This window comes from Scyliorhinus canicula, chromosome 13 (assembly GCF_902713615.1).
Source record: "Scyliorhinus canicula chromosome 13, sScyCan1.1, whole genome shotgun sequence".
Classification (NCBI taxonomy): domain Eukaryota; kingdom Metazoa; phylum Chordata; class Chondrichthyes; order Carcharhiniformes; family Scyliorhinidae; genus Scyliorhinus; species Scyliorhinus canicula.
The window spans coordinates 125,295,143-125,313,693 of NC_052158.1; the positions used below are offsets into that span (position 1 = coordinate 125,295,143).

General features: G+C 41.0%; 1 protein-coding gene across 1 annotated transcript in view; it reads right to left on the bottom strand.

Annotated features, from left to right (window-relative positions):
* Nucleotides 1-18,551, bottom strand: part of psmd1 (proteasome 26S subunit, non-ATPase 1) — a 135,677-nt gene that overhangs the window by 90,506 nt on the left and 26,620 nt on the right. Inside the window, exons 8-16 of the mRNA XM_038815916.1 lie at nucleotides 17,745-17,811; nucleotides 10,407-10,544; nucleotides 10,234-10,322; nucleotides 9,343-9,421; nucleotides 6,596-6,769; nucleotides 5,926-6,037; nucleotides 4,450-4,646; nucleotides 3,400-3,495; nucleotides 1,553-1,617 (exon numbers count right to left, since the gene is read on the bottom strand). Coding sequence (XP_038671844.1) covers nucleotides 1,553-1,617; nucleotides 3,400-3,495; nucleotides 4,450-4,646; nucleotides 5,926-6,037; nucleotides 6,596-6,769; nucleotides 9,343-9,421; nucleotides 10,234-10,322; nucleotides 10,407-10,544; nucleotides 17,745-17,811 — 1,017 coding nt within the window. The remainder of the gene's footprint in view (nucleotides 1-1,552; nucleotides 1,618-3,399; nucleotides 3,496-4,449; nucleotides 4,647-5,925; nucleotides 6,038-6,595; nucleotides 6,770-9,342; nucleotides 9,422-10,233; nucleotides 10,323-10,406; nucleotides 10,545-17,744; nucleotides 17,812-18,551) is intronic.

The following is an 18,551-nucleotide window of genomic DNA, read 5'->3' on the forward strand; positions in this document are numbered from 1 at the left end:
CTGCAACATACCACAAAAAGTGAAAGTTAATTGTAAATTTAATGACAAGAAAAAAAGGCGTAAAAAAAAACTGAGTGCACTCTGTTCCTCACAATACAAATAATTTTAAAGAACGAATAATTATCTCATTATCGAAGTAATAATACAACGCATGCAAAATTAGAGCAATACTGAACCCAGACTTAGTGCCTCCACTACTTGACTCAGGTTCACACCAGCACGTCAAAACACAGATTATAATTAAGCTCCTTGTGGTAGAGAAACTACCTGACAAAGTCTTCATAAATTTTGACGCTGGAATTGGAGCATTTCAAAAGGAATAGAAAGCCACCATGTACACAATTATTACAAAGTGAGGTTTTCCAAGTGGGGCACATCAACTAAGACAGGGATTTTCTGCCTGCATTTGCCATGGACAAAAATGGCAACGCCGCCAGAAAATCTTGCGAGACCACTGAAAAGAGAATCTCGGCAGGAAGATCTTGTTTTCTGATTTCCCTTGGCCCTCACCGGTGACGTACATCAGATACCCCGGCCGGACGGTTGGGTGGGTGGGCGAGTGGGAGGGGGGAAAGAGGACACATGCCTGGACAATATCAGTGCATTTCCTGGGTTCCCGGCACATTGCCAGAGGGCCCCTCTGGGGTGCTTTGGGGTGGGGTCCTCTCATTTGTAGGGGATTGGGGGGACCCTCCCCCTCCTCCCCCTTGCAGATCGAGTGCCCTTTCTCTCTCCCGGTTCTGTCAGGCCCCGTCCATCAGCCAGCTTGATGCCTTCAGTGACGCCTGCAGCATTTCTTTACTTTTAAGTGCTGCATTATCTAGCGAGAAAAGCCAGCTGTGCAGTCAGGGAGCTGCAGGCTGGGTTATCCGCCAGAGCCAGCACTTAAGAGTAAATATCAGAAAGTTCTCGTCTGGACATTTTCCAACGGGTGAGAAACCATTTTTGGTTTAGCAAAAGTAAGCTATTCGGCAGGATATTCTCACTTGCCTAAAATGACAAGCTTCCAAGTGCTGGAAAATGGGATTAAATTGGGTGGCTTGCTTTTCAGTCAGCACAGCCATGATGGGCAGAGTGGCCTCCATCTGCGTCATAAGCTTTTCTACATTTTCAAAATATCTAAAAAGGAAGAACGCACTCGAATGTGGGGAGAAGGCAGGAGACTAGCAGTACATGAACAGCTCCTTAGGAAACCAGCATGGACACAATGGGCCAAATGGCCACCTTCTGTGCTATAAAGATTCTATGATTTCCTAATGATGGAGAACAAAGCATTTGTAAAATATGATGAAATAATCCGGCAGAGAAATAGAAAGAAGAGTACAAAAAAGGAATTTCATTATGAATACACACAGGCATCATCACTACTCACTATTTGGGAAATACTTTCTACCAAGGCAGCACAAGAGAGGATAACAAGCTCCCAAAATACAATTCACGTCAACCAGCACCACCATGTGGCAGAAGAAAGAATAGTTGCAGAATGGCAATATATAATACAAACATATATGTTATATATTCAGCACCAAAATAATTCAACAGAACACTGTACCTGAATAAAATAAATCCAAGCGACTCTACTGCAGCACGTCTGACATCATCATTGACATCACTAACCTGAAAAAGCAAAAAAAATTCTTAATCCGAAGGCATGTCTCTGCCAATATTTCATTTCCAATCAAATTATCATGAATATCAGAAATAAAAGCACCAAGACATTTACAATGTGCAATAATTAATTGGAAGTAGTCAACACCACATGTAACACAATTGTAGTGAAGCATTCAGAATATGCTAACTCAAGCGCATTTTAATTTGAAGAATTGATGGTCTGTACCATATTTTTAAAATAAATTTAGTGTGCGCAGTTCTTTTTTTCCCCAATTAAGAGGTAATTTAGTGAGGCCCACGCAGACACGGGGGGAATGTGCCAACTCCACACGGACAGTGACCCGGGGCCGTTTATACCATATTTAAATGGTAACTCTACTTTGAGCAATTTTCTGCTCTTATGCCTCAAAGTTGAACTTCAGTATCTACCACTCCCTCTGTCCCGGCCCAAAGGTTACACAGCTTTGGGGTCGGACTCGCTTCCAAACCAGAAAGTTGTGATTTTATGCCGAATTCAACAGACCTGAGGACATCGGTTGACTGGAGTGAAGAAATGTTAATCTGTTGTCTTTTCGATGAGTGGCACAAAACACAATTAAAAATAAAACGACTTTTGGCAGAAATGGCTAAGTGCTTTCATCTTGTAAAGGCTTTCTACTTTTATTTTTAAAGCAAGCCCATTGTATGAAATAGCAAATCATACATTTTCCTCATACATGCAACTACCATCAAGAACAATTTATTTTGCAAATGGCTTCTGTCCAAGGCCAGCATAATGGTAACACCGATTAACTCTACCAAATGACCAGTGGTTCTCACTGCACCATTGAAAAATCTGGATCAGAAAGTCACAGTCTGATTCTTGTCTCTTTATTATTATCACCAGTCAGCTCAGCTTACATTAACTCTGCAATGAAGTTACTGTGAAAATCCCCTAGTTGCCACACCTGTTCAGATGCACTGAGGGAGAATTCAGAATGTCCAATTCACCTAACAAGCACGTCTTTCGGGGCTTATGGGAGGAAACCGGAACACCCGGAGGAAACCCAAGCAGACACAGGGAGAACGTGCAGACTCCGCACAGACCGTGACCCTAGCCAGGAATCAAACCTGGGACTCTGGTGCTGTGAAGCAACAGTGCTAACCACCGTGCTACCATGCCGCCATTGTGGAGATTTGAGCAGTAATTGAGGAGATATCAATTGGACTGGAGATTCTCATGCTAAGGCAGATGGTGGACTAGGGAGAGCGGAATACAGTCAGGGTTCAGCTCCCGATTCCCCTCCAGTGACTCCTGTTGTATAAGTGAGAATAGGATCAAGTTTGGTAGTTAAGCTGTGTACTCAGCATAGGGAAGTTCACATACATTGACATGTGTTCTTGCAGATGAGACATTAAACCTCTCTGTCCTCTCATCTAGATGTAAAAGATCCTCATGATACTGTTTCAAATAGCTCAGGAATTCTCCTGGTCAATATTTATCCCTCAGCTAACATCAGTGAATTTAAGATTATCTGGTCATTATCTCATTGCTGATAATGGGATCCTACTGTCTGAACATAGGCTGCATTTCCTGCATTACAACAGTGACTACCCTGCAAAAGTACTTACATGTGGAGCATGGTTAACAGGAGGGTGCTGCTGCCCTTGTACCCAGACTCTAGTAAGAATCAGTGTCTTTAAGACAGGTGAAGTGGTGAAAACCAACAATCATCCAACAGCTACAGTAGAAGTAATATGTTAAATTGTATTTTTTTAATTTGCTTAAAATTATGTTTTTTTTCTTACAGCAACATGCAGCAGTCTTCTGATCGCTTTATTATTCCCAGAACCACAATATGCCATTGCAACTGTATACATTCCTGAACGTCTGAGAATGGGGTCCTGTAAAGATCACAAGTGCCCAGAAAATATATCAGTCATGAAATAAAAGTATAATTAATATGTATACGAGTGTTTAAATAAAACAAATGTAAAACACAATTATGTGGAAATGTGCAACAGATCTGACCTTCTGAATCATTTTCTTTTACTCATTTGTAACTTTTCAGAATTATTTTCCGATCAACAAGTGCAATTTGATATCACTGTATTAACCTTCCTTTGTTCTAAGCAGCTGTGCTCAATCCGCAATTATTACAGAACTGAACAGCTTTTGTGTTCAACCTATACACCCATCATTATATGATTTCTATGAAAACTATTTCCCATACATTTAGTAGAGAATGTATAAAACCATGGAGCAATTAAGCAGATTCTCTGATTAACTGAATTAATTGTAACTAAATAGTCTGGTGCTTTAACTAATTAGCTTAGTGACCCTGTGTGCATTTACAAAGAACTTTCCTCAAGAGATTCAATTGGTGGAATATAGTACATGATGGACTAGTTGGAACGTGGCCTGTGGAAGAAATGGATTGGGTGCAACAAGCTGGCTTTGTCCATTATTTGCTTATGTTATAATTATTCTTCCCACCAAATGTTTGAAAGAAAAATTCATCTCTCTTCACAATACTTGTATAAAACTCAACTTTTTGTTTTAAAACACAATGCAAAATACAAAATGCTCGACTAATAATGGTCACCATTAGCGGCACAAACTAATATTTTTTAAGTACAAGCACACACAATGATTATCTACCACTGACTTCCAGAGCTACTAAAGTGCTTTTTTACCTGCATTTACCTTCTATTTGAAACACACATAAAACAAACTTGACATCACTGTCAATGCTATAATGCATAAACCATGACAACTCACTCAGATCTCACCAAATAAAACAGAAGAAATTAGAAGAAATACTTGGGGGAAAACAAACGACTAATGTTTATCCTTACCTTATCTCTGCAAAGACTCTCAATCAGAGCATCTGCTTCTTCCATTCTGCCATACATCACCATAGCAATGCCTACAGCCAAGCCACGAAGAATCTTTTCATGCTGGGTTTCCTGAGCATAACCCACCATATCCTCAATTGCTTGGGCTGACTTTGATCCTAGCATGACAAGTCCCAGTGCCAGACCAGCTGCCTCACCTGAATAGGACAGGAAAATTAAAAGTAAAAAGAAAGGTCAGAATGGAAATATTGTTACTCTAATAATAAAAATGCAAAGAAATATTTTTCTTCCCAATCAGATAGATTAGAGTTTTGGCTAAATCTACCCATCATTGATGGATCAACAGTTCTAAAACTAGTCGGCATATCACATGCTTTGCAATTCAGAGCTGCTTTCCATATCATGAAGAACAGAAAGTTTGAACAATGCCTCTTTTGCTTCAGAAAGGTTCCTGCTCTAGTAAAAGGGGTCACTGTAAAATGATCCTGTCATCTATGGGGCATTTATACAGAGACAGATGCTGCCAAATATTTTTGGCAAAGGTGTACTTTTCCATTACAATAGAAAACAAAGGAATCTGTGAACAAACACATTTTTGAGGTACCTATGTATATATATATTCCCCCACAGCAGCCAGAAATGCCATTTTAGATCAAACTGTTAGATGATGAAAGCAATCCCGAGATGATCCTCTCACTTCGCTGGGAAACACAAACTTTTCCCTCAGCATTTTCACACAGGTGGTGAAACCCAATTCACCATCAGTGGCGCAGTATGCCTGGAATTCAATTGTGCTGTAAAATCTCTTAAGGGAGGCACAGTGGTTAGCACTGCTGCCACAGAACTGAGGACCCAGGTTCGGTCCCGGTCCCGGGTCACTATCTGTGTGGAGTTTGCACATTTTCCCCGTGTCTGCTTAGGTCTCACCCCCACAACCCAAAGATGTGCAGGATAGGTGGATTGGCCACGCTAAATTGCCCCTTCATTGGAAAAAAAACAATTGCGCACTCAATTTTTTTTTAAAAACCTCTTGCTCTCGATACTGATAATATGTTTATCTAGATAGTAAGTTATAAGTTAACATTTAAGTTTTGTAATTAGTTTTTAAACAAGCAAACTAGCATTTGGAACCAAATACAAACTCAAACAAAGCAGCTGTTACGACAAAAATTAAAGTGGATCATCTGTTGCATATGCATCATGGGAGTGCCAACCAGTATGTGCTATAACTCAGTAACAAACCATACATTACTAATCAGGAAGTCCATCTCTTAGTCACTCTGCATGGCGATGGTTGTTGGAGACAATTTTAAAATAAAAATTGGGAGGAGAGGGGGTCGGTGTGGGAAAAGAATTTGGAATCACCAGATTGGATATGAAGAGGTATTTAGAAGCATAACAAGAGTTACAAACACCCCATATATCTTTTAACTTTCTCAGCTACTTTATTTGGGACAGATTTTCTTGCTTCCATACCAGTAACAGCATCATCCTGGTACAGGTTTGTTTTGAGCAGGTCATAGACATCCTGTCGAGCAGTACCCAGTGCAGCCAAACCAAGGCCAAGGCACCCACCATGACGCACAATCTACAGGTTAAAAAAAAAGGGTCAAGATCAACTTATAATATTTTGCAAATTACACTAGAAACAATTCCTACTAAGACGCTAAATTTATGACAATATGTAACTTTAAAAAAATATTATCTGAAATTAAACCTGGAAATAGGGATCCTTCGAAGGATAGCATGTTTTGGGGGAAACCCATGTCACAAATTAAAGTTGACCTATGGTTAGAGCAACTTGACACACCAGTTTAGAAATATTAATTCAAGCTCTCTATAATGGCAAACTGAAGCTGATTTTTCAGAAAATGTCATATTTGTTTGCTACTATAAATTGGTAATAAAAGAATCAACTCAACATGTACAGCAACACAAAAGGCACAATTAATAACACACTGCTGTTTGCACATAAAAAGCCACGTTTCGTATTAAAAGCCCAGACCTAGCCCAGTGTATTTGAATAATTCTAGTGACGATCACTGAAAGTGCTAAGTTTCCACAATTTTGTGGCTCAGTTAGCATTCTGATCTCAAGAATTTCTGCTCTGCGCACGTAACCATCTTTAAATGTATTTGGAACTTACATCATTGCTTGCATTCTTTAGCTGGTTGAGCAAATATTCTATGATGTCACCACCATGATTTGCATGGATGAGACCGAGGGCATACAGGCCTCCTCCCTCCTGATAAGCTGAGCCAGGTGAGGAGTCCTTGGGTAAATATGTTGCCATTAACTGCAAGGCCTCCTTTTCATGACCCTGGAGAAGGAACATAATTCCACAATTCAAATTTCAGAGAAATATTTGAAATGTACAAATAGACTGGTACTGTTTGCACTATGTTTTTTGTAATTGGTATCTGCACACTAATGTATATTGTTACTGTTTACAATGCCAAAAATACCTCAATAAAAGTGTCTGTTAAAAAAAAAAGTACAAATAGACAATCTGTATTTTCATTATTTACCTCACAGCAAATCTTCCCAGGAATATCAAGAGTAGTAGTTTAATTAAACAAGTTACACAATGCTCAGTGCAACGACATTGATACACATAAATGGCTGGATTTAGATGGAATAGAGGAGCAGAGGTACCTTAACGAGTGGATAGATACACATGATAAAACATTAAAGCTTGATGCAAGTTATTAAGAGCATTAAAAAGGCAAACTGAATCCTTAGCTTTGGGTCAACAAAAAAAAAAGTAATGCGGACTAGTACAAGACTTTAGTTCAGCAACTGAAATACCGCTTGCAATATTTGGCACTCCATTATGGGAAGGATGTAAAAGCATTCGGCAAGATGCAACATAGATTCACTAGAATGGTACCAAGGATTAGAGGTTGCAATAATAAAGAGAGATTTCAGTAATTGTAAATTTTCCCACTAGAGTTTTAAATCGCTATTTTTAAGAAGTGACCAGATTTATCATTCATGATTATGATAGAATAAAATACTGTAATGATGGCCTGTTTCCACTAATTGGTGAGAAAAACAGAAGATGCCTGATGTGAACCATTACTAACTTTTAACTTGGGCAAATGGGCAATGAGTTATTTGCAGATAATTCGCATTCCTAATCTGGCTTTAAAACACAAATTAACCATTTGTCAAAATGCAAAGTAATTTTGCAAACCATTTTATCTAGCCCTCTCCACTTGGCAGCTGGCAATTTCCATTGAAATGATAATCCAGGTAATTCATTGGTGCGAATGCAATTTTAATCTCCTCTACCACTTATCTCTCCCCCCAAAAATACATTATAGGTTTCAAAAATTTTATGATGCTTCATGAGGAATGAGCATGGGAAGGAAAGGCATGAGAAAGGGAGACCTGGGATTAGCCGAATGAATTTGACTTTGCAGAATTCTGTGTCTGGTAATTTATGGAGTGGGTATTAAGTAACATTAGTATTGCACTACAACAACTTACATTTATCTAGCACCATTAATGCTTAAAATTGCACCAGGGAAACTGACAAAAAGAATAAAATGGATATTAGGAGTAGTATACATATATCGACCTCAGAATTTTATTCAAATTACAGAACACAAAAAAGCAAATATTTTTTGTGGCAAAATAATGGGTAACAGAAAATGTTGGCTCATGTAATGTTGTACTGTGAATAACATCAGTGTAGTATTGCAAGGCTAGCACCTACAATAAGATGTAGTGAAGAAAGTACATACAAAGAATAAAAGGGGAAGAAATAAATCTTTACAATCTTTATTGGTCGATGGAGGCACTATTGCAGAAGAACATAAGAAATAGAGGCAGGTAAATACTATACAGTCCCTTCCAACTTGTCGACTAATCAATATGATAAAGACTGATCTTTCATTCCATTTTTCTGTCCCCGTATCCCTTGATTCCCAAGGCACCAAGAACCTGTCCAGCTCAGCCTTGAATTTACTTGAATTTACTCCTTACGGGAGTAAATTCAATGGCGTCACAACCAACTGGGTTAGACAATTCCAAAAATTCACAACTCTTGAGTGAAGTTGTTCCTCTTCATCTCGCTCCTAAATGATTGTCCCCCTTATCCTGCAGCTGCACCCATTGTTCCAGATACCCCAGCCATGGGGAACACCTCTCAAGTGTCCCTGTCAAGTCTTTGTTTCAATGAGATCGTCTCTGGTTGCTCTAAACTCCAGAATGCATGGGCTCAATTTACTCCATTTCTCATCACAGGACAACCCTCTCACCCCAGGAACCAATTCACATTTCAAGATTTTACTAAACTTCATTAATGTAATGTTTGTAATTTTATTATAAACTTAATTTACAGAGGCAATGTCTCAAATCTGATTGTCCCAAAGTGGATATTTTTTTACAATGTGCCATGCATCAATGCATAAAACAAAAAAAAAAACAAATTATCTCGACAATTCAGCGAGGCATTGTATTGGTGTGGTGTAATACCGAACTAATTATCTGCATCGCCAATTGCGCGCCGACCCAGTCCAGTGTTCCAAATGACCCTTGACCCTACCTGGTACAGCTTGGCTTGAATCATCCACAGCGTGAACCTCCCAACCCAAAATTCAGCAAGACCCGAAATCCAGCACAACACTGGTCCCGCGGTTGCCTATTTTGAGACACTGTACCTTGTACGGCTCCATGTCATACTTTGTTTTGTAATGTTCGTGAACCACCTTGGGATGTTATCGTGTTATGGTGCTATATAATATAAGTTATCAATGAAAGCCGGGAAAAATAATGTCAGCAAGAGGAATACCAATTGATCTGGTAGGTAAAAATGAAATAAAAACTCAGTAAAAATTGGGACATCCAGCTCCTCCTCCTTCCGAAGACTGGAACGCAATTAGTTACCTTGTGGATAACTCCCAGACTGGCTGTTGCTGTAAACTTAGCCCAGTTGGTGGCTCTTGCCAACCACTCAAGATTCTCTCTAGAAAACAAAATAATTCAATTGTGAACCTGATTTTTCCCACACAATGTATTTCCACTTATCATCACTTTTGCATTATTTTCATCTGTTCCTTCTTTTCCGTAACCTACAGGTGCAGAGCCTAACTGCGGTACCTGGATTGTCACTCTCATCACCAGCCAATTCAGCAGCGTAGGAACCAAACTTGGGTTACTTTCAGTGCAGACAATTCGACTACACATTTAAGCCATTGGTGGGCCTCATTATCTGAAGCTGCAATTCATTTCCACAAAATGAGAAACTAAACAAAACGTTCTGATGAAAAGACACGGACAACCTGAAACATTAACTGCTTTTTTCTCCACAACTGCTGCCGCACCTGCTGAGTATTTCCAGCATTTTCTTTCAAATTTGCAGCATCTACAGTATTTTTGTTTTATATTGTATACCGGAAAAGAATTCTGTTCTGATGAATTCTCATACATGAAGGACAAACAAACGTGGAACAATTTTAATTCCAGCAGATTTTCACCATTCGTAATTGACCGACTATTACTCTGCTCATCAAGATACATTCCAAAGCAAAATAATTGTCACACGTAAACTCCCCTCTCGCCCATTGTTTGTCTATCCCATCCAACAATACATTAACAATTTGGCAGCACTCTTATCTGTGGACTGAAGTGACAATTTAACTATGTTGCCAGGGGCTATTCACAGTAACTTCATTGAAGCCTACTTGTGACAATAAGCCATTATTATTATTGTCCTGGCAAAACTATCTTTTGCTTAATCTATTTCATAAATAAACTTTATAGTGCATTTTGATTTACCTGAGAAACTGGTCACTTGTTGTTCCACAATGCATGAAAGAGTTGGTAATCACAGTTGCTGTATGACAAACTGAATTCCTGACTGCATCCTAGCAAGTAGATAAATGTTCATAAGTTACATTACAAAAGTGAGTATCTAAATTCTAAATTTAAAGTTAGATGTAGTCTCTTACCTTTGTGTTCTTTAATATCATAAGATCTGTGTTGTTATTTCGTATTAAAAACTGTAAATGTAACTCAATAGACATTTCACCACTTAGTATTTTTATCATTTTTGTGTTCTGATCCTGCAAGGCCTTGGACTCAGCAGTCTGAAAAATAAAATACAAAGCTCTGACAATCAAACATCCTCGAGAGCTCAAACATCACAGAACTTTTCAAAACAATGTTTTGACGTTGATTTGTTCATGGGATGTGGTCATCGCTGTCTAGGGCAGCAGTCATTGCCCATCCCCAATTGCCCTTGAGAAGGTAGTGGTGAGGAGCCTTCTTGAACCGCAGCAGTCCATGTGGTGTAGGTACATCCACAGTGCTGTTTGGGACTGTGCGCCAGGATTTTGACCCAGCGACAGTGAAGGAACAGAACTATATTTCTAAGTCAGGGTGGCATGTGATTTGGATAGGAACCTCCAGGTGGTGCTGTCGCTTGTCCTCCTAGGTGGTAGTGGTCGTGGGTCTGGGAAGTGCTGTCTTAGGAGCGTTGGTGAGTTCCTGCAGTGCTTCTTGTAGATGGTACACACTGGTGCCATTGTGCATCAGTGTTAGAGCCAGTGATTGGTCGAAGAGATGCCAATCAAGTGTGTTGCTTTGTCCCAGATGATGTCAAGCTTCTTGAGTGTTATTGGAGCTGCACTCATCCAAGAAAGGGGAGAATATTCCACCACCAAAATGCTATGCCACACATACTAAAGCAGCTTTCGCCTACTCTGTTTCCAAAATAATTGAACATTCAAAACCCAAAAGCAGGCGGAAAGATTCCACTGCCACATAAGCTTCGCTAAAAAAAAAATTTTTTTAAAGGTACCGGTGGTGCTTCTGGATTGGACCAGAGTCTTGAATGTTTTCCAAGATGTCAATATGCTAATAATGTCATCACAACTTGCATTGTACAAAATACAAGACTTCTTACGAGAACATATAATTATTTTGCAAGTGTTACTTTGTAGTTAGGGAAATGTAAAGAAACTATCATGCCAGGAGCAGCATCAGGCATACCTAAAAATGAGGTGTCAACCTGGTGAAGCTACAACACAGGATTACCCGCTTGCCAAACAGCATAGTGAAGTAGAAAGTAAAGTCACCATAGTTCCAGATAACAATAGGTTTATTTACCCCTTTAGGAGTTGATTTAACCGGAGGATCACCATACCTCAGGCAAGGGGCAAAGTTGAGAATGTGGCCTTCATAAATAAACTCAGCTGGTATGAGAATTGAATCCACGCTGTTGTCCTCACTTTGCATCACGAACCTGCTGTCCAGCCAAATGAGCTAAACTGGTCTAATGCTGTGCACATTAATGGGTATTGGCAGATATTATGAGACGATAAATCTTTGAGAGTATCTACATAAGAGATTGCATTCTAATGACAGTCATGAGCATGGCGGTGATAAAAATATTACTTCTAGCCTGGAAATTTGAATTTTGGTATTACATTTAGGCAGGCCAAACCAAACTTGTAAAGGGATTGGGCCAAAAAAGATCAGGTGGAAGATACATAAACTAGGAAACTACTTATAAAGAATCATGAAACATGAACGTAGAACTGGTTTCATTATTCAAATTGCATTTCCTCACCCCAAAATTCATCTTATAAAATCAAACACAAAAAGTTTGCTGATTCTGCATTTTATTTTATTTTGACTGAAGCATTGTGTTGCCCATTTTTCACCATGGAGACATTACAACAAATTGTATTTATATTGCACCTTTAACATTGGAAGATGTTTCAAGGCATTTCACAGGAGAATAAGGCAAACATTTACATTGAATCAAAGGACATAGTAGACACTAACGGTTTGGTCAAAGAGTTGTTTTAAGGAGGATCTTAAAAGGATAAGAGAAATGGAAACAGGTTGAGCGAAAGAGAGAGAGAATTCCAGAGCTTATGGCCCAAGTGGAGTTAAACCCAGATCAGGTCAACCATGATCTTATTGACTGGCAGAGCAGGCTTGAGGGGCTGAATGGCATACTCCTGTTCCTATTTTTTAATGCTCAAACAGCTGAAAGAAGGGCATGCAAAAGAGTCTTGCAAAAGGTTGGAGAATTGCAAAGCTTTTGGAGGATTACAGACAGTTAGACAAAATGGGAGGGAGCAGGCCATGGAGAGATAGGAACAATGAAAAAGGGAAAGAAACTGGACGGACCACTCGGCATTAATCCAGGCACCAGAAACGACAAAGGCAAACCCAGCGCTTTTGGCCCTGCAAAATCCTCTTTACTAACATTTGGGGGCTTGGCAGGCTAGTCAAACAACAGCCTGACAGAATCACACATTACATATACCAAGAGTGGTTTGGTAGCGTCACGATTTGCGAAGCCCTAACGGACATAACTGCTAGACTGGGTCTGCGACAGGTGGGGAGGGTACCAACAAGAGAGAAAAATAAACTAGACCTCATCCTCACCAACCTGCCTGTTGCAGATGCATTTGTCCATGACGATATTGGTAGGAATGAGCACCACACAGAGCTTCTGGAGACGAAGTCCCGTCTTCATATTGAGGACACTTGTGTGGCACCATGTTAAATGGGATCGACTATAAAACGATCTAGCAACTTTGGACTGGGCATCTATGAGGTGCTGTGGGTCATCGGCAGCAGAATTGTATTCAACGATAATCTGCAACCTCATGGCTCGGCATTTCCCCCACTCTATCATTACCACCAAGCCAGGGGATCAACTCTGGTTCAATGAAGAGTGCAGGAGGGCATGCCAGGAGCAGCACCAGGCACACCGAAAAATTAGGTGTCAACCTCATTATGTTGTTAGGCATGCAAGTAGTCCGGTGTTGACACCAGGTTTCATAGACTCTATGAAATCTATGAAACCTGATGTCTACACAGGACTACTTGCATGCCTCACAACATAAGCAGCAAGTGATAGACAGAACTAAGCGATCCCTCAACCAACAAATCAGATCTAAGCTCTGCAGTCATGCCATATCCAGTTGTGGATGGTGGTGCACAATTAAACAATTCACTGGAGGAGGAGGCTCGAGAAATATCTCCATTCTCAATGATAGAGGAGCCCAGCAGATCAGGGCAACAACAGATATGGCTGAAACATCTGTAACAATCTTCAGCCAGAGGTGCCGAGTGGTGATCCATCCCGGCCTCCTCCAAAAGTCCCCAACATCACGTATGTCAGTCCCTAGCCAATTCGATTCACTCCATGTGATGTCAAGAAATGACTTTAGGCACTGGATAAGAGCATGATAAATAGGAATAAGAGTAGGCCATTTGGCCCCTCGAACCTGCTCCGCCATTCAATTGGATCGTGGCTGATCCAACATTTCTCATGTCCACTTTCCTGCCCTTTCACCGTAACCCTTGATTCCCTTATTAATCAAAAATCTATCTCACCCTTAAATATTCACAAGGTCTCTGCCCTCACAGCTCTCTATGGCAAAGAGCTATAAAGACTCAACCCTAGCTCCAAGACATCATTGCAGGAGTTCCCTAGGGTAGTGTCCGAGGTCAAACAATCTTCAGCTGCTTCATCAATGACCTTCCGCCCACCATAAAGTCAGAAGTGGGAATGTTCGCTGATGATTGCACAACATTCAGCATCATTCACAACTCCTCAGATACTAAAGCAGTCCATCAACAAATGTCGATGATGAGTGACTTGAGGAGCACCATAACCGAGGGGGGGGATTGCAAAGGACCAATTCAGTGGAAGAGCTGTCAACAAACGTTGGTTGAGAACGTGATGTCGGATCAACCAAAGCAGCTGACTGTTAAGCATTTTCAATGTATTAGGTCGGGACTAAAATAAAAGTGTTTGGTAAGAAACAAATTTCCCAGCTAACGCAAATAAGGCCCCTAGCTAATGTAATTTTTTTTTTAAGGAAGTAACTAGCTTAAACGAGAGGGACATCGTGGCAGAAGACCTCAGGTCCGTGATATGCTCCTCCTGCGCAATGTGGGAAATGAGGGTCACTTCCAGCATCCTTGTTGGCCATATATGCAGAAGGTGTATACAAATGTAGCTTCCAGCTAACTGGATTTCGAAGCCAGAGCTGCGAGTGATCTCACTGCGGAGCATCTGCAATGCGAGGAAGTCATGGATAGCACTATTAACAAGGTGGTCACACCCGAGGTGAGTTTAGCATAGACAGAAAGGGAATGGGTGACCATCAGGAACAGTAAAAGACTCAGGAGGGTAGTGCATGGGTCTACTGTGGTCATCCTCCTCTCAAACAGTTATACCACTTTGCATACTATGTGGTGGGGGGGTGGGGGGACAGCAGCAGCCAGGTTCATGGTACCATGGGTGGCTCTATTTTTCAGGGGCTGTGGGTGAAAAATGAGTGGAGAGCAACAGTGATACGGGATTAAATAGTAAGGGGTACAGCAAGGATGGTATGTTGCCTCCCTGGTGCCAGGGTCCAGGATGTCACGGAGCGGCTGCAGGGCATTCTAGGGAGGGAAGGTAAACAACCAGTGGTCATGGTACACATTGGTACCAACAACGACAGGAAGTTAGCAGGGCCTTAAGTGTAGTAATCTCAGGATTACTCCCAGTTCCATGTGCTGGTGAGAGCAGAAATAAGAGGATAAATCAAACGAACATGTGGCTGGAGAGATGGTGTAGCCGGGAGGGATTCAGATTCTTGAGGCACTGAGACCGGTTCTGGGGAAGGTGGGACATGTACAAATCGGACAGGTTGTACGGCCTGTCCAAGAATCGTTTAAATAGTCTTAATGACTCGGATTCCACCATCACTGCTGACAGTGCATTCCACGCACCCTCCACTCTCTGTGTAAAGAACCTACCTCTGACATCTCCCCTATACCCTTTTCCAATCACCTTAAAATTATATCCCCTTTTCCACCCTGGGGAAAAGGTTCACAGCTCCAGGATCCCAGGCTCGATTTCCGGCTTGGGTCACTGTCTGTGCGGAGACTGCACGTTCTCCCAGTGTCTGTGTGGGTTTCCTCCGGGCGCTCCAGTTTCCTCCCACAAGTCCAAAGATGTGCAGGTTAAGTGGATTTGCCATGCTAAAATTGCCCTTAGGTTAGGCGGGGTTACTGGGTTATAGGGATAGGATGGAGGTGTGGGCTTAAGTGGGGTGCTCTTTTCAAGAGCCGGTGCAGACTCGATGGGCTGAATGGCCTCCTTCTGCACTGTAAATTCTATTATTCTATGATTCATCACCTAGTACACTTCTCTTCCTTCTTCGCACCAGTGAGAAAAGCCCCAGCTCCCTCAACCTTTCTTCATAAGACATGCCCTCCAGTCCAGGCAGCATCCTGGTAAATCTCCTCTCCAAAGCATCCACATCCTTCCTATAATCAGGCGACTAGAACTGGACACAATATTCCAAGTGTGGTCTAACCAGGGTTTTATAAAGCTGCAGCAAAACCTCGTGGCTCTTAAACTCAATCACCCTGTTAATGAAGCCAACACACCATACGCCTTCTTAACAACCCTATCAACATGGGTGGCAACTTTGAGGGATCGATGTACATGCACCCCAAGATCCCTGGTCCTCCACACTTCCAAGAACTCTGTACTCAGCAATCAAATTCAGCCTTCCAAAATTAATCACTTCACATTTATCGAGGTTGAACTCTATCTGCCACTTCTCAGCCCAGCTCTGCATCTTGTCAATGTCCTGTTATAATCTGCAACAGGCCTCAACACTATCTACAACTCCGCCAACCTTCGTGTCATCGGCAAATTTACTAACCCATCCTTCCACTTCCTCATCCAAGTCATTTATAAAAACCACAAAGGGCAGAGGTCCCAGAACAGACCCTTGCGGGACACCACTGGTCACCGACCTCCAGGCGGAATACGTTCCATCAACCACCACTCGCTGTCTTCTTTCGGCCAGCCAATTCTGAATCCAGACAGCCAAATTTCCCTATATCCCATGCCCCCTAACTTTCTAAATGAGCCTACTATGAGGAACCTTATCAAATGCCTTACTGAAATCCATGCACACCACATCCACTGCCCGACCTTCATCAATGTGACCTTCGTCACATTCTCAAAGAATTCAATGAGGCTTGTGAGGCATGACCTGCCCCTCACAAAGCCATGCTTACTATCTTTAATCAAACTATGTTTTTCTAAATAATCATAAATCTTGTCTCTCAGAATCCTTTCCAATATTTTGCTCACTGCAGACGTAAGACTGACTGCTCTGTAATTCCCAGGGATTTCCCTATTGCCTTTTTTGAACGGGGGAACAACATTCGCTTCTCTCCAATCATACGGTACTACTCCAGTAGAGAGTGAGGACGCAAAGATCATCACCAACGGCGCAGCAATCTCCTCCCTCGCTTCCCGTAGTAACCTTGGGTATACCCAAGGCCCAGGGACTTAACTATCCTGATGTTTTTCAAAATTTCCAGCACATCCTTCTTCTTAATATCAACCTGTTCGAGTCTATTAACCTGATTCACGCTGTTCTCATGAGCAACAAGATTCCTCTCTCTCCAGTGAATACTGAAACAAAATATTCATTTAGGGCCTCCCCTATCTCCTCAGACTCTCGGCACAAGTTCCCTCCACTATCCCCGATTGGCCCTACTCTCACTCTGATCATCCTCTTATTTCTCACACAAGTGCAGAACACCTTGGGGTTTCCCCTAATCCTTCCTGCTTTTTCATGTCCCTTTCTAGCTTTATGGCACGGAACTTAATTCAACCCATACTACACATTTTTGAACAATAACAAAGTACACTAGCCTGCATTCGTGGTCATCTTAAAAGGCATTAACATGATTATTTCCATCCTTTCATCTCAACAAGACCTGTCAGCTTTCTCTTTAGCAAATCTGGCTGCCTCATACTGCCTTCATTTTGAAAAACCTCTGAAGGAGGTGTTTTTAAAAAAGGAGATGCAGGCACAGACAGGAATCCGAGAAATTTCCAGCACATTGGATGTGAGGTGTGGTTTAATTACTCAGATAAACTAACAGTTTTAGTCTCCGAGGAAGAATCCGGCATAATAAAATACTTTTCTATAAAAATAGAAACATAAATATATTGGACTGAAAAATACAATAAAGGTTAACTCTAATTTTCAAATCCTGTCTTTGGAAAAATAGTGGAAATATGCTGAAATGTAATACTAAGTATTTCTCTTTAGATAGAAAACAGGAACAGAAAGCCGGCGATTCTGTTCATACTATACATCACTCAACAGTCTAGGAACCTCAGACAGTATTCTTGCTTGACAAAATCATATGGCGGAGCAAGATCTCACAATGGGTGGAAATTTTCAAACAAAAAGGGGTGGGGGAGGGACATAACACAATCCTATTTAACTCCTCACCAATTCTGTTGTTTTCACGGATGCTACTGGAGAGTTTCCCAATTTTTCGTCCGTCTCCATAGCTTCACTGGAGAAAGAATTCAAAAAAGCATTATCAAGAAGGGTGATCAGAGAGAAATATCAGTTGGTAGTCCATTTAGAAAAAAACTACTTTAAGTTCAAATAATCTGTTTTTGGTTAGCAGCATTCAAAGCTCAACTATAAAGGAAAGTAATAGTTTTTAGATTTTATCACCTGGGTTTCCGCAATGGACTACATTAGTTTCCCATTTCTATGTGCAGCTAAGGGCAGATGAATGTAACATGGTGTGCCAACACCAATACAACAGTCCAATTTTTCTAATATTACAGTACTTTCAAATATCAATAAACTAAACTAGTTGGACTTCCCACAGAAGAGTATCTACTGCTACATATCGAGAGGAAAATAATGTAATTTGTATCCAAGTTCTGGTGTGGGTGTCAAACCATACCTTTTCCCACGTAGAAGGCAAGAGTACTACCACTAAGCCAAATGTGACCCTTTTGTATCTGACAGATTAGTACAAAAACTGAACCAGAATACACTTTTTGATTACATTTCCCAACTCAATATAAATGATACAACCGAATATACTGACTGACGCTTTAGAGATCACTTGTTATTTATATGCAATACAGATATGGAGGCTACTGTGGAACACCTCCAAAAACTCAAAAAGCACTGCAGAGACAATAGGCATCAAACCTATTTTCTCAATTGTCGAACAGATGCGCTTTTCACTATGCACAAATCAAATTATTGTCTTGCTGAGATATTGTTCGTTAC